General features: G+C 58.9%; 1 protein-coding gene and 7 non-coding genes across 8 annotated transcripts; 5 read left to right on the top strand and 3 right to left on the bottom strand.

The window, feature by feature from the left end:
* Window positions 1–1,899: 1,899 nt before the first annotated feature.
* LOC134143837 (U5 spliceosomal RNA) lies at window positions 1,900–2,014 on the bottom strand. The gene has a single exon (XR_009959205.1). It is a non-coding gene; the product is annotated as a U5 spliceosomal RNA (small nuclear RNA).
* A 470-nt stretch (window positions 2,015–2,484) lies between these two features.
* LOC134143827 (U5 spliceosomal RNA) lies at window positions 2,485–2,599 on the bottom strand. Its single transcript, XR_009959196.1, has one exon. It is a non-coding gene; the product is annotated as a U5 spliceosomal RNA (small nuclear RNA).
* A 3,697-nt stretch (window positions 2,600–6,296) lies between these two features.
* LOC134143815 (U5 spliceosomal RNA) lies at window positions 6,297–6,411 on the bottom strand. Its single transcript, XR_009959184.1, has one exon. It is a non-coding gene; the product is annotated as a U5 spliceosomal RNA (small nuclear RNA).
* A 1,760-nt stretch (window positions 6,412–8,171) lies between these two features.
* RPS8 (ribosomal protein S8) lies at window positions 8,172–13,235 on the top strand. Its single transcript, XM_062581877.1, has 6 exons — window positions 8,172–8,276; window positions 9,074–9,180; window positions 9,577–9,676; window positions 11,058–11,233; window positions 12,208–12,337; window positions 13,075–13,235. Exons 1-6 carry the CDS (start codon window positions 8,273–8,275, stop codon window positions 13,182–13,184), a joined length of 627 nt encoding a protein of 208 aa, XP_062437861.1. The 5' UTR covers window positions 8,172–8,272; the 3' UTR covers window positions 13,185–13,235.
* LOC134143820 (small nucleolar RNA SNORD55/SNORD39) lies at window positions 8,923–9,007 on the top strand. The gene has a single exon (XR_009959189.1). It is a non-coding gene; the product is annotated as a small nucleolar RNA SNORD55/SNORD39 (small nucleolar RNA).
* On the top strand, window positions 9,375–9,477 carry LOC134143824 (small nucleolar RNA SNORD46). Its single transcript, XR_009959192.1, has one exon. It is a non-coding gene; the product is annotated as a small nucleolar RNA SNORD46 (small nucleolar RNA).
* On the top strand, window positions 11,514–11,586 carry LOC134143821 (small nucleolar RNA SNORD38). The gene has a single exon (XR_009959190.1). It is a non-coding gene; the product is annotated as a small nucleolar RNA SNORD38 (small nucleolar RNA).
* LOC134143823 (small nucleolar RNA SNORD38) lies at window positions 12,792–12,863 on the top strand. The gene has a single exon (XR_009959191.1). It is a non-coding gene; the product is annotated as a small nucleolar RNA SNORD38 (small nucleolar RNA).
* Window positions 13,236–13,900: the final 665 nt, after the last annotated feature.

Raw genomic sequence — 13,900 nt, 5'->3', positions numbered from 1 at the left:
TTCATATGGTATTTTATCTGACTTGAAGCAAAGTGAGGATGGCCATACAAACACGGCAGTTCCATCACCAGAGACACATATCCCATTCTTTGCATTTAGCTAGAACACTTTTGACTAATGCTGCCCAAGAAGCAATTCAACTGAGTCAATGCCATTATTACCTGGATTCTAGCCCAAATCATAGTTAATTCCCCATCTGCTGTTCTGAAGTATATCCCCTGGGGGGAAGATCTTATTAAAAAAAATAAAAAAAAACTTTAAGAAAAATATAGCAGGTCCTAGAGAATAGTGCACATAGGAACTAAAGAACAGAATACTGAAGAAAATATTTGGGAGCATTTCAGAATTCTAGATTCTAAAACAAGTGCAATAAAGCTGCTTTATAGCTAGAAGACTCGAAGAGGTGGCTCATACATTTTAGATGGTCTCTGAGGTCCACCGTGACTTGTATTTTCACACTGGGCTACAAACAAAAGGTATGACAGGTCAAAGCATGCAGCTAGGCTGCCTGGTAACGAAAAAGCTAAGGAAAGCCTAAGGACACTGCTGAGGGCACTGAGCACCAAAAGGAAACCCCCAGAGCTGGGCAAACTAGAACTCCGCATCATTCAAAGCCACCAGCCAACAGCAAGAGCAAGAACGCGATGTCCCTCCCTCCCTCGCTCCCTCCCAGCCGCTCGCTGACAAAGGTTGAGGGCACCGCTCCGGCCGCAGCACGCGGGACTCGGGCACATCTTACCTTTACACGCTTATTTCATTATTTTACCTACGTAACGAAGCCAAGTAAGCGCAGAGCTGCGCTCGTCCTGAATCACCCGCCGCGCTAGGGTAGAAAGCGTTTACGACCCGAGGGCCGGCGCAGCTCGCAGGGCGCCAGGAAGCGCCAGCTCCGCCGGACGCACCGCGCCAAAGCTCACGAGCGCCCGGCCCGGCCCGGGGCCGCAGCGGGGGGGCCGCGGGCACTCACCTCCTTGCCCTTGACGGCGCCGCCCTCGGACCACTCCACGGACACGGAGCAGCGCTCCACGTTCACCGTCTTTATCGTGGCGTTGTGGATGAGGCCTAGGAGAGGGCCGAGGTGAGCCCGCGCCCCCAGGGCTCCGCGCGCCCGCCCGCCCGCCCCCCGCGCCCCTCACCGTTGCTCCGCTGGATGTTGACGACGCGGCCGGGACAGATGTGGCGGTAGAGCCGGGGGTCCATGGCGCGGCGGGACGAGGCGAGCGGGCGGCCCCCGGCAGCCGAAGCCAGACCCCGGCAACCGCCGCCGATTTGAACTCCGCGCGCCGGGCGTGCCGCGGGGCCTACCGGGAAGCGCCGGCGCGGCGCGCTGCGCCCCCAGCCTGCTCCGCGCGCGGCGCCGACTACAGCTCCCGGCATGCCGCGGGGCGCAGCTGTCGCCGGCCCGCCGACCGCAGCTCCCGGCAGCACGGGAAGGGCTGCCGCGGCGCAGCGGCGCGCGGAGCATGCCGGGAATTGTAGTTCGGTTTCGGCAGCGGGGCTGCCAGCGTGCGCGCCGCGCCGCGGGGCCGCGCAGGCGGCCGGGGGCGGCGACGGAAGGGAGTGAACGGCCCTGGGCGGGCGAGGGGACCGTGTCCGCGCCTCTCCTCGGGAGGGCGCCCCAAAGGCAGCTCTGAGCTCCGCTGCCCCCGGCCGCCGGGACGGGCAGCCAGCCCGCGCCCCCCGGGGAGGTATCTGGAGGGCACTGGGGCAGCCGCGGGGGAGCCGCGGGGCGGGGGACAGGCCATGGGGAGAGGCCTCACGGGGCGGCGGCTGGAGACGGTTCCTGCGGCCAAGGGGAGCGGGACAGGTGAGGACGTGCAGTGGGGACATAAAGCACATTTGTCTGTGGGAGGCTGTGGTGGTAGAAACCATGTTCTGTTTTTGACCAGCGAAAGGGGCAGCTCCACCGAAATGGAGCCTCAAAAAATTCCTCGACACTCGTGCTTGTTCCTCTCCACGGAAATCTTTAGTAAAAGGCGAAAGATTTATACGATCTGAAGAGAAACCAGAGTATGCCCGCCCGCCCGCCGCCGACGCGCCAGCCGCCCCACTGCCGCCCCCCAGCGCGCGGCGACCCCCGGCCCCGCCGCCCCGGCGCGGCCCCGGCGCGGCCCCGGCGCGGGCGCACGATCCGCGCTGCGCCGCGCCGGCCCCGAGCGGCCCCGCCGGCAGCGGTGGCGGCGACGAGCGGAGCGGGAGGGCCCGGTGCTGCCGCGGTGCATCCTGGGTATGCTAATCCACCTAGGTATGGTAATAAGGAACATGCTAATGAGGAACATGCTAATGTGGGCCCCGCCCCCGGCCCGGCCCAGCCCGGCCCGGCCCAGCCCGGCCGGCGGCAGCAGGGAGCCCGCCTGCCCGCCGGAGCCTCGCTCGCCGCTGCCCTCCCCGCAGAGCAGGACGCCGCGGCGGGGCCCGACAGCGCCCGCGCCCTCCCCGCGGGAAAGCACCAAGTCAGCTCTGTTTTCGACCAGCGAAAGGGGCAGCTCCACCGAAATGGAGCCTCAAAAAATTCCTCGACACTCGTGCTTGTTCCTCTCCACGGAAATCTTTAGTAAAAGGCGAAAGATTTATACGATCTGAAGAGAAACCAGAGTATGCCCCTGGGTCCCCCCGCCGCCCACCCCACCCCCGGGCCTCGACACCCAGCACACGGCGATGCTCACTGCCGCCGCCGCCGCTGCCAGCCCCGCCCGGTCCCGCCCTGCCGCCACCGCCGCGCTCGGCCCCGTCCGGACACACCGGCAAACCGGGGCGGCGGCGCGGCGGCGGCTCGGGGCGGCGCGGCTCCCCCGCGCTGCACCCTGGGTATGCTAATGAGGAACATGCTAATGAGGAACATGCTAACGCGCAGGCGCTGCATGCACTGCGCCGGGCAGCGGCTTCGCTCCGCGGGCCGAGCGGCGCTGGGGCCGGCGCCGGGCCCGCTCCGGCGGCACAGCCGGGGCCCCCCGACCCGGCATCGCCGCCGCAACGCGCCGCGACTTTCTAGGCGCGGAGCGGTGGACGGTGCTGCCGGGCCCGGGCCCGGGCGCTGAGGGTCCCGGGCGGCCGGGCAGGTCGTGCGCGGTGCCGGTGTCAGCGCTGCGCTCCGCGCCCCGGCGCTGGGCACGGCGCTTCCGCGCCCGGCAGCGGCAGCGCAGCGCGGGGGGTCCCGGCTGCAGCAGCGCGCTCCGGGGCCGAGTATTCACTGCACTTACAAAGCCGCCTGTCTTTGCAAGCAAAAACCTTCACGCTTCTCACACTGTGAGAGCGCTAAAGCCGTAGAGCTGGCGCGCAGGCAGGCGGCGGCAGCGGCCCTCCCGGCTCCCGCGGGCAGCCGCGCCTGCGGGACGGCCGCTAGGACCGACGGCTTTAACTGCCGCGCCTCGGGACGGCCGCTAGGACCGACGGCTTTAACTGCCGCGCCTGCGGGAGCGGCCGCTAGGACCGACGGCTTTAACTGCCGCGCCTGCGGGACGGCCGCTAGGACCGACGGCTTTAACTGCCGCGCCTGCGGGAGCGGCCGCTAGGACCGACGGCTTTAACTGCCGCGCCTCGGGAGCGGCCGCTAGGACCGACGGCTTTAACTGCCGCGCCTCGGGACGGCCGCTAGGACCGACGGCTTTAACTGCCGCGCCTCGGGAGCGGCCGCTAGGACCGACGGCTTTAACTGCCGCGCCTGCGGGACGGCCGCTAGGACCGACGGCTTTAACTGCCGCGCCTGCGGGAGCGGCCGCTAGGACCGACGGCTTTAACTGCCGCGCCTCGGGAGCGGCCGCTAGGACCGACGGCTTTAACTGCCGCGCCTGCGGGACGGCCGCTAGGACCGACGGCTTTAACTGCCGCGCCTCGGGAGCGGCCGCTAGGACCGACGGCTTTAACTGCCGCGCCTGCGGGAGCGGCCGCTAGGACCGACGGCTTTAACTGCCGCGCCTCGGGAGCGGCCGCTAGGACCGACGGCTTTAACTGCCGCGCCTCGGGAGCGGCCGCTAGGACCGACGGCTTTAACTGCCGCGCCTCGGGACGGCCGCTAGGACCGACGGCTTTAACTGCCGCGCCTCGGGACGGCCGCTAGGACCGACGGCTTTAACTGCCGCGCCTCGGGACGGCCGCTGGGACCGACGGCTTTAACTGCCGCGCCTGCGGGAGCGGCCGCTAGGACCGACGGCTTTAACTGCCGCGCCTCGGGAGCGGCCGCTAGGACCGACGGCTTTAACTGCCGCGCCTCGGGAGCGGCCGCTAGGACCGACGGCTTTAACTGCCGCGCCTGCGGGAGCGGCCGCTAGGACCGACGGCTTTAACTGCCGCGCCTCGGGAGCGGCCGCTAGGACCGACGGCTTTAACTGCCGCGCCTCGGGAGCGGCCGCTAGGACCGACGGCTTTAACTGCCGCGCCTCGGGACGGCCGCTAGGACCGACGGCTTTAACTGCCGCGCCTCGGGACGGCCGCTAGGACCGACGGCTTTAACTGCCGCGCCTCGGGACGGCCGCTGGGACCGACGGCTTTAACTGCCGCGCCTGCGGGAGCGGCCGCTAGGACCGACGGCTTTAACTGCCGCGCCTCGGGAGCGGCCGCTAGGACCGACGGCTTTAACTGCCGCGCCTCGGGACGGCCGCTAGGACCGACGGCTTTAACTGCCGCGCCTGCGGGAGCGGCCGCTAGGACCGACGGCTTTAACTGCCGCGCCTCGGGAGCGGCCGCTAGGACCGACGGCTTTAACTGCCGCGCCTCGGGACGGCCGCTAGGACCGACGGCTTTAACTGCCGCGCCTCGGGAGCGGCCGCTAGGACCGACGGCTTTAACTGCCGCGCCTCGGGACGGCCGCTAGGACCGACGGCTTTAACTGCCGCGCCTCGGGAGCGGCCGCTGGGACCGACGGCTTTAACTGCCGCGCCTCGGGACGGCCGCTGGGACCGACGGCTTTAACTGCCGCGCCTCGGGAGCGGCCGCTAGGACCGACGGCTTTTAACTGCCGCGCCTGCGGGACGGCCGCTAGGACCGACGGCTTTAACTGCCGCGCCTCGGGACGGCCGCTAGGACCGACGGCTTTAACTGCCGCGCCTCGGGAGCGGCCGCTAGGACCGACGGCTTTAACTGCCGCGCCTCGGGACGGCCGCTAGGACCGACGGCTTTAACTGCCGCGCCTGCGGGAGCGGCCGCTAGGACCGACGGCTTTAACTGCCGCGCCTCGGGAGCGGCCGCTAGGACCGACGGCTTTAACTGCCGCGCCTGCGGGAGCGGCCGCTAGGACCGACGGCTTTAACTGCCGCGCCTCGGGAGCGGCCGCTAGGACCGACGGCTTTAACTGCCGCGCCTGCGGGAGCGGCCGCTAGGACCGACGGCTTTAACTGCCGCGCCTCGGGACGGCCGCTAGGACCGACGGCTTTAACTGCCGCGCCTCGGGACGGCCGCTAGGACCGACGGCTTTAACTGCCGCGCCTCGGGAGCGGCCGCTAGGACCGACGGCTTTAACTGCCGCGCCTGCGGGACGGCCGCTGGGACCGACGGCTTTAACTGCCGCGCCTCGGGACGGCCGCTGGGACCGACGGCTTTAACTGCCGCGCCTCGGGACGGCCGCTAGGACCGACGGCTTTAACTGCCGCGCCTGCGGGAGCGGCCGCTAGGACCGACGGCTTTAACTGCCGCGCCTCGGGAGCGGCCGCTAGGACCGACGGCTTTAACTGCCGCGCCTCGGGAGCGGCCGCTAGGACCGACGGCTTTAACTGCCGCGCCTCGGGACGGCCGCTAGGACCGACGGCTTTAACTGCCGCGCCTCGGGACGGCCGCTAGGACCGACGGCTTTAACTGCCGCGCCTCGGGAGCGGCCGCTAGGACCGACGGCTTTAACTGCCGCGCCTGCGGGACGGCCGCTAGGACCGACGGCTTTAACTGCCGCGCCTGCGGGAGCGGCCGCTGGGACCGACGGCTTTAACTGCCGCGCCTGCGGGAGCGGCCGCTAGGACCGACGGCTTTAACTGCCGCGCCTCGGGACGGCCGCTAGGACCGACGGCTTTAACTGCCGCGCCTGCGGGACGGCCGCTAGGACCGACGGCTTTAACTGCCGCGCCTGCGGGACGGCCGCTAGGACCGACGGCTTTAACTGCCGCGCCTGCGGGACGGCCGCTGGGACCGACGGCTTTAACTGCCGCGCCTCGGGACGGCCGCTAGGACCGACGGCTTTAACTGCCGCGCCTCGGGACGGCCGCTAGGACCGACGGCTTTAACTGCCACCGTGATCCCTCCTGCAACTGCTGAAACCAGCAGTTACAACTGCCCTTGTGAAGCCTGTTCTGTTTTTGACCAGCGAAAGGGGCAGCTCCACCGAAATGGAGCCTCAAAAAATTCCTCGACACTCGTGCTTGTTCCTCTCCACGGAAATCTTTAGTAAAAGGCGAAAGATTTATACGATCTGAAGAGAAACCAGAGTATGCCCGCCGGCCCCCCGCCGACGCGCCAGCCGCCCCACTGCCGCCCCCCAGCGCGCGGCGAGCCCCGGCCCCGCCGCCCCGGCGCGCTGCGGCGCGGCCCCGGCGCGGGCGCACGATCCGCGCTGCGCCGCGCCGGCGCCGAGCGGCCCCGCCGGTAGCGGCGGCGCGGCGAGCGGAGCGGGAGGGCCCGGTGCTGCCGCGGTGCATCTTGGGTATGCTAATCCGCCGCATGCTAATGAGGAACATGCTAATGAGGCCCCGCCCCGCTTTCGGTCCCCGCGGAACGCGCAGCAGAGGTAGCCAGGCTCCTCCTCGGAGGCTTGTAAGGGCAGGGAGCACAGGCGTCGGGCGGGCAAACCTCTCACCGCCTCGTCCTAGCCAGGCCCAGGCCAGCGCTGGGGGGTCTTTCGTGCTCCAGCAGCTCATGGCCCAGAGCTGGTTCCTGCAAAGCTTGGGGGCCTTTCGCTGCATGCATTAACACAATGTTCCCGGAATCCAAGCCCTACCGTGCTCCACCATGGGCATGGGGCTCATCAAATAAATCCTGAGAAAGGAGATGAAATTGTACTGCTCAACAATAGCTGAGACTCTGAACCCCTTCCAGAGTCAGGGAGAACATCCTCGCCTGAATGAGGAAAGAGCACAGATGGACACACCACCTACCATAGCTTTCACAGATGAGCTCCTTGTACTTCCTGCCAGCATTTGCAATGAGCTGAAGCAGCTTTACAGACTCCCTTTTGTCCTCCTCTTTCAGGTGGCCCAGCCCTAGTATTTCCAGGAGAGTCAGGACACCTCCGATCTCCAGAAATTCAATGAGGTATCTGCGTCTGCAGGGACAGGGGGAGCAAATCCAAAACTGACACCTGGAGCCCATCTTCCCCCGGGGCACTCCCTGTTTCTGGGAACCACCTCCTGATGCCTTTCTGCAGCGAGTGACCAGCACCCTGACAGGGAGCTCAGGGTGCCAGTGGTGCAGCTGGGACTGTATGAGCTGATAGCCACCAGCAGCACGCTTTGCTTCCTGCAGGCCACCAGCTCCCATTTACACTGTGCTCATTTCAGATATTGAGCCAGAGGCATGGAAGGCCCTGTCTCTGCACCAGACTCCTACGTCGTTCCAGTGAGCCAGTGGCTTGGGAGACCTGCTCAAGCAGCAGATCTGTATTGAAACTCTTGTGGTTTATAGTCAACCCTGACCTGGCTGGGGCCTGCCTTACATGAAGAGCATGCCTAGCCCTCCCAAATGCTTGCTTGTCGCACTCCAGAAACTTCAACCACACAAGCATTTCCCGTGCGCTGTTTTGCTTCCCTAGGATGCAGCACCATCGCTGAGCTCTTTGGTGCTCGAAGAGGCTATAGAAACGCCTTGGCAGAACACAGACTCGTTTGCGCCCTGCGTTTGACTCTCTGGACGAGCCAACTCAGCAGCATTGCTCCCTCCTCTCGGAGACAGCGCGCTGGCGCCCAGCAGGCTGCACTCCCTTGTCCTAAAGGCACGTCCCCGGGCATCACCCCCTCCACCCCGGGGAGCCCCCCGACCGGCCCTGCCATGCCGGTTTTTCACAGCAGTGATTTTCCTTTTGCTCTACTTTGCGAGCAAAGGCGACTGCCCTCAGGCCCATTTTTGTTTCCCGCATATCGTGAGAAGCTGGGGAAGACGGGAAAGGGCGGGCGGCGGCAGCACGGGCCCGCACCGGCCGCCGCCATCCCTGCGCACCCCCCTCCCGCCGCGCGATGTCGCCGCGGAGTGACGCCCCGCCCAGCCGTCGCTGCTGGGTGACGTCAGAGCCTCGCGAGAGCTCGCCCCGCCAAGGCGCCCCGTGATCCTCTGCGCCCCCTCTTTGCGCCAGCGCCTGAAGATGGGTGAGTGCGGCCGCCGCCATCCGGCTCCATCCGCCGCCATCCGCCGCCATCCGCCCGCCGCGCCGCCGCCGCCGCCTGCCCCGGTCGGCGCCGCCCCCGCCCCGGCTGCCGCGCGCGGTGCCGCCGCCCCACCTCCCCCGCCGGCGGTGGTCGCCGCAGCCGCGCCGAGGAGCTGGCGGGGGAGGGCGGCTGGGCCCAACATGGCGGCGGAGGGGGGGTGGCGGCCGCGCCTCGCTGCGGCCCCGAGCGCGGGCTGTGGCCGGGGCAGCGCCTCCGCGGGGCCCCCGCGGATGAGGTGGGGCGGCTCCTGCGGCGGGCGGGGGTGTGGGGGGGGGAGCGGTTGACTCTTCTGCAGGGCCCGTCTGGCGACGGTGGTCGCTGCAGGGGATGGAGTGAGGGATTTCCTTGTGGGGCAGCAAACCGCATAGGATGGGGTCCCCTACCCTGTGGGGAACCAGTGGACAGGGGTGTCTGTCGTAGGGTGCTTAGCAGAGTTGGGTGAATCCTTCCAGGAGGAGGGGTCCAGCAGATGGGGTAAGATGGGAAGCTGCTCCCCAAAGAGGGGGCACCTGGCAGACCACATGGGATGGGGGGAGTCTACCCACCATGTGCAACCCTGCTGGAAGGGAAGAGATCGAGGTGGCTCTGAGTATCAATGATGAAGCATCTCTGACTGCTGCATGAGGCTGAATGCACTGTGCGGATATTAACCTTGGAGAGCTGAGGACTCAGAGCCTTGTCCTACCATGGCCAGACGGTATTTGTGCCATCATCTGACCACGCTGCTCTTCATCCAGGTATCTCCAGGGATAACTGGCACAAGCGTCGCAAGACTGGTGGCAAGAGGAAGCCCTACCATAAAAAGAGGAAGTATGAGCTGGGGCGACCTCCTGCCAACACCAAGGTGGGTGATTTAGGGGGAATGGTCAGTAGTTGTTCCTGGTTTTGTTTTCTTCAAATTTTTGTTGGTCAAATACTATTAGAGGTTTAAGTACATACTGTGCTTTGTGAGTGGTTAAATATCTGTCACTGCTTCTTTAAACTGGTATATTTTTCCAACACTTGACAAACACAGTGATAAATTTTGCAGTAAAAGGCAATTGGAGTGATGAAATTTTCACCTTAGGTAGATGCAACAGACCGTCTTGGTTGCTTACTGCATCTGCCAATGCTGGGGCTGTCATAGTTACACTGACCATATTGCCTTGGAGCTTAGGACTAGGCTGGGTTCCTTCCTTCTGTATGGGCTGTGCACCATACCCATGCTAATGACGCTGTAATTTTTTGTTTCTGGCTGTAGATTGGCCCACGCCGAATTCATACAGTGAGGGTTCGTGGTGGTAATAAGAAATACCGTGCCCTTCGGTTGGATGTTGGCAACTTCTCTTGGGGATCTGAATGTAAGTATAATATATATCTGATCTGTTTCAAGAGAGCAGTCTTCATCATCTCTTGATGATGCAAGTATGAATTTCTAGGCTATTTTTGATCACTGGAGATAGCAAAACTGAGCCTGAAGCAATATGCAAAGTGATGATAACTTTGACCTTATGTGGGCTTAGGAGACTTGGATGTCTGTGCTAAGCTCACAGTGATTGCAGTGTCATAATTGCAGTGAGTGAAATACTTGTATTAGTTCTTTTCTTGGGGTAAGTGGGAATTACAGAGGAGTAAAAGAACACTTAAAAAACTAAATATTAGTAGAGGTTTATAAATGTGATTTGTTTGCTGCTCAGTTTATCAATGACTATTTGCTAAAGGTTATTTGTCCTGTACAAGAGGGAAGAGCATAATGATTTCTCTGAGCAGAAATGGTTCCAGAGGGTGTTCTGGATGCTGCTTTTTGTAATTGCTACTTCTGCATCGCTAAGTGAGAGTGGGAACATAGAAGTGAGAAGGGAGTCTTAAAGATAACCATCTCCATCGGTTATTTTATCTGAACTGTTACATAAAAAGCATGTATCTTGAGCCTGAGTCCCAGTCATTGTTGCTCAGTACAGTGGTAAAAACCAATGGTAAGTAAGGCTGTGTTTCAGTGAACAGTGTGGCGAGGGAGAAAGCAGGTGCTTTTGCCTCAGTGATCACAGAGCCTTGCCCACGCTGAGAGAGCTGTAGTCTTTTATAGGTAGTATCACAGAAGTAAAGGGACTGACAGTACTTTGCAGAGCAAGAATGAGGTATGTGAGTGAGGAGAGGGAAACTCAGCTTGATTCTGGCCGCACTGTGCCTGTCCTTTGTGTATGTGGAGGCCTGGGTCTCTAGGGTTGGCTGCTGCTAAACAGTCAAATCTGGTAGCTAATACTGAATGTTTTAAGTGGGTCATGAAGGATCAAAACATGAGCTTGCTCTCAACTTGCTCATAAGCTCTGATCGTATAAAAATGGTTTTCCAGTATGTGCTGCCAAGCAGTTCCGTTCAATACAGCTTATTTCAGTAACTGTGTTGGTGTCTGCTGAAGTATCTTTCAGGCCAGAAACTCTTATTTTCAGCATCGCTCAGTGTTATGTGAGATGAGTTCCAGCAAGGCCACAGATCCCTATTTTTCATCTAGAATGAATCATTTTTCAGGAAGAGGCTACTGTCCTAGGAACAGAAAGTTGGACTGATGAAAGAAGAGATGCATCTTTTAGTTAAACTAAAGGCAGTGCCAGGGAAGCTGGAGGACGTTTGGGTGAACTTCAAAGTGTGAGATCAGCGTTTAGGGTATGTGTGAGATGCTGTGGATTGTATTCTCAGTTACTTGACTGCTGTAGATACGAATTTATACTCTTGTTTTGAAAGGTTGTACTCGCAAGACGAGAATCATTGATGTTGTCTACAATGCTTCCAACAATGAATTGGTGCGGACAAAGACCCTGGTGAAGAACTGCATTGTTCTTGTTGACAGCACCCCGTACCGGCAGTGGTACGAAGCCCACTATGCCTTGCCTCTGGGACGCAAGAAGGGTGCCAAACTGGTATGTTTTGGACTGTGTAGTTTCTACAAGGCTGAGAGTCATTTTGACTGCTTGACAGAGTAGTCTGCCTTGCTAGATGCAGCTTGCCGTTATTAGGGAACAACACCTGCTGGAATGGATGGGATTGGGTGCTCTTCGGTAATAGCTGTGGTTGTCTGGGCTGTGTTCTCATCAGTTATCAGCATAAATATGTCTCCATTTACAAAGCATTCTGTACCACAAAGCATCTCTGTGAAATTGTACCTGTTTGTGCACAAGGACCTGCCTCCTATCAATTGGTCTTCTAATGATGATAGCTTTGTCCAGTTCTGCTACTGAAGGGAGAGCGATGACATCTTATGGTGCTGAGGAAGACTGTGAAGGTCAGGTCCTTGCGCTGAGGAATGCTCACTTCCTTCTGATTAGAAGCTTGTTGGTTGCTAACTGAACTGTTAGCTTAGGGTTTTTGGTATTTTAAGATGTCCAGCTTCATCATCTTTAATTTTGTTTTAAAATCCAAATGCCACATTGTTAAAGGTATTTAAATCCTCTTTGTGCTGACTGTAGTTGAAGCACTGAGAGAGCTTGTAACCTGTTCTGCCATGGCTTCATCACAGCCAAGTACTCTTTCATTGTGTTGGGAAGGGGAGAGAGGATTCACTTTGTGTTGGAGGAGGATTAATATATCAAGAAAGCTTTGTAGTTTAGTTTGTCAAGAGAGCATCCTTCCCTAGGATGCGGTGCTCTGTTGTCACTGGCGAGTTCTAGATAGTAACGTTGCATATCATGGTCTCAAAAGTGAAAAACAGCACCTGACAGTGGATATTGAGTGCTTGTACCTTTGGAGAGTATGACTCAGGAAATGCAGTAATGCGGTGCTGAGAATAGAAGGGGTTTTTTTGATATTAGTGGAGAAAAAGTTCTGCAGCCTTGAGCCTGCTCTAGCAGAAAGTAGTCATATGCTTCACCTTCTCCATTTATGGTCTTATTTTTAGACTCCTGAGGAGGAGGAAATTTTGAACAAGAAGCGTTCAAAGAAGATCCAGAAAAAATACGATGAGCGAAAGAAGAATGCCAAGATAGCAAGTATTCTTGAAGAGCAGTTCCAACAAGGAAAGCTACTCGGTGAGTCCCTGGAAGCATTTGTGTGGGTGAAGATGAGGGATTTCAGGCACAAACAAGGTGCCAGAGCAGATCTTACTTTTGATCTTGCGATCACTTAAAATTCTACAAGCAGCGATAAAGCTAACTGCAGAATGGAAGTAGGGACTGTGCTCTTGGCATTCACAGGAGTATTTTGTGGGTATTAACTCTAACTTCTGCTCTTTGTATCTTCTCTGGAGATAGCTCTGCTCTGGCAGGAAGGGGAAATCTGATTCTGGAGCTTGAATTGCTGTATGTCCCAACAAAGCTCCTGGAACTGATCACCCCTTGTCAACATTGGACGAGATAATGGAGTATAAGGCGAGACTTTAAAAATAAGCAGAGATACGTAGGCTGCGTTTTGTGTCAGAAAAAGCCCAGAATAATCATGTAATGGCATTTAACAGTTTCAAGTTCTGGTGTAAGTCTTTGAAGTCTTCTGGTGATGAGACCTTTGTCCAGTTCTGCTACTGAATTTGAGCGATGACAGTTTGGAGATCTGAAGAGGACTTCATCGGGTACTTAATCTAGTAAAACAGATTCCACAGCAAGATCTCTTAGGGGGAGGTACTTAAGTCAGTGCATAAACTGATACCTGTTAACTGTTTTTTGTTCTTGATGCATGCACAGAGGCTGCCTATAGTGTTTCTTTCAGTTTGTGTATGTGTTGGGATTGTGAATTGTTTAGTTCCCTTTAACTGAATGACTTCTCCTTGCAGCTTGCATTGCCTCCAGACCTGGACAGTGTGGCCGAGCTGATGGTTATGTTTTGGAAGGCAAGGAATTAGAATTCTACTTGAGGAAGATCAAGGCCAGAAAAGGCAAATAAATATAAACTATTCTACTGAAAGACTGAATAAAACCAAGAGTCTATACTAAACTTAATGGGTAGCGTGCTTATTTGTGTGTGCAGGTTGCAAGGGGCTTGGGTAGCTCCTTGTGCCTGTAGAACATGAAAGCAAGAAGGATCTCCTGGAGTTCTAGGACGGTGATTTTATGGACCAAATGGATGTGGAGAAGAGTTGTCAGATGAAGCATGTCAGCAGATACCGAACCCCAGTGCTGACAACTCTGGGGATTCTGGGGATATTTTTTACTCTTGCGTGCATAGCTGTAAAAGAAGTGTCATGAAGCTCAAGTGGGAAGGACTAGATGAACTATGAGGACCAGTTTCTTGGTGTGGTCAGTGCTGGAAACCTGAGAGCAGCAGGAAGGTACAAATGTCCATCCCCACTGGAGTTCTGGCTTCCTGGGAGCTGGTGGGGTCTGGCTGGTACATGTGCCACTTTTTTATGGTTAAGATAAACACATGTTGCATTCAGGATCTTGGAGTGAAATCAGTGAGGAAAGTAGCCCAGCGGTCAGTCTGTGGCCTGTGCTCACACCCAGCTGCCTTAGAGGAGGGGTGTGTACAGCTTCAGAGTTTCCATTTCTCCTGTTAGCACTTGCAACTGTTGCAGTATTTAAGTCTCGATGAAAACTTGTATCTTACTGCACTGCCGCTGGCATCTGCCATTAGCTTTCCAGATTGTATTTACTCGCATC

This window comes from Rhea pennata, chromosome 8, assembly GCF_028389875.1.
Source record: "Rhea pennata isolate bPtePen1 chromosome 8, bPtePen1.pri, whole genome shotgun sequence".
NCBI classification, from domain to species: domain Eukaryota; kingdom Metazoa; phylum Chordata; class Aves; order Rheiformes; family Rheidae; genus Rhea; species Rhea pennata.
Note: the sequence above shows the minus strand (reverse complement) of the source record. Positions and strands in the feature narration are given on the sequence as shown.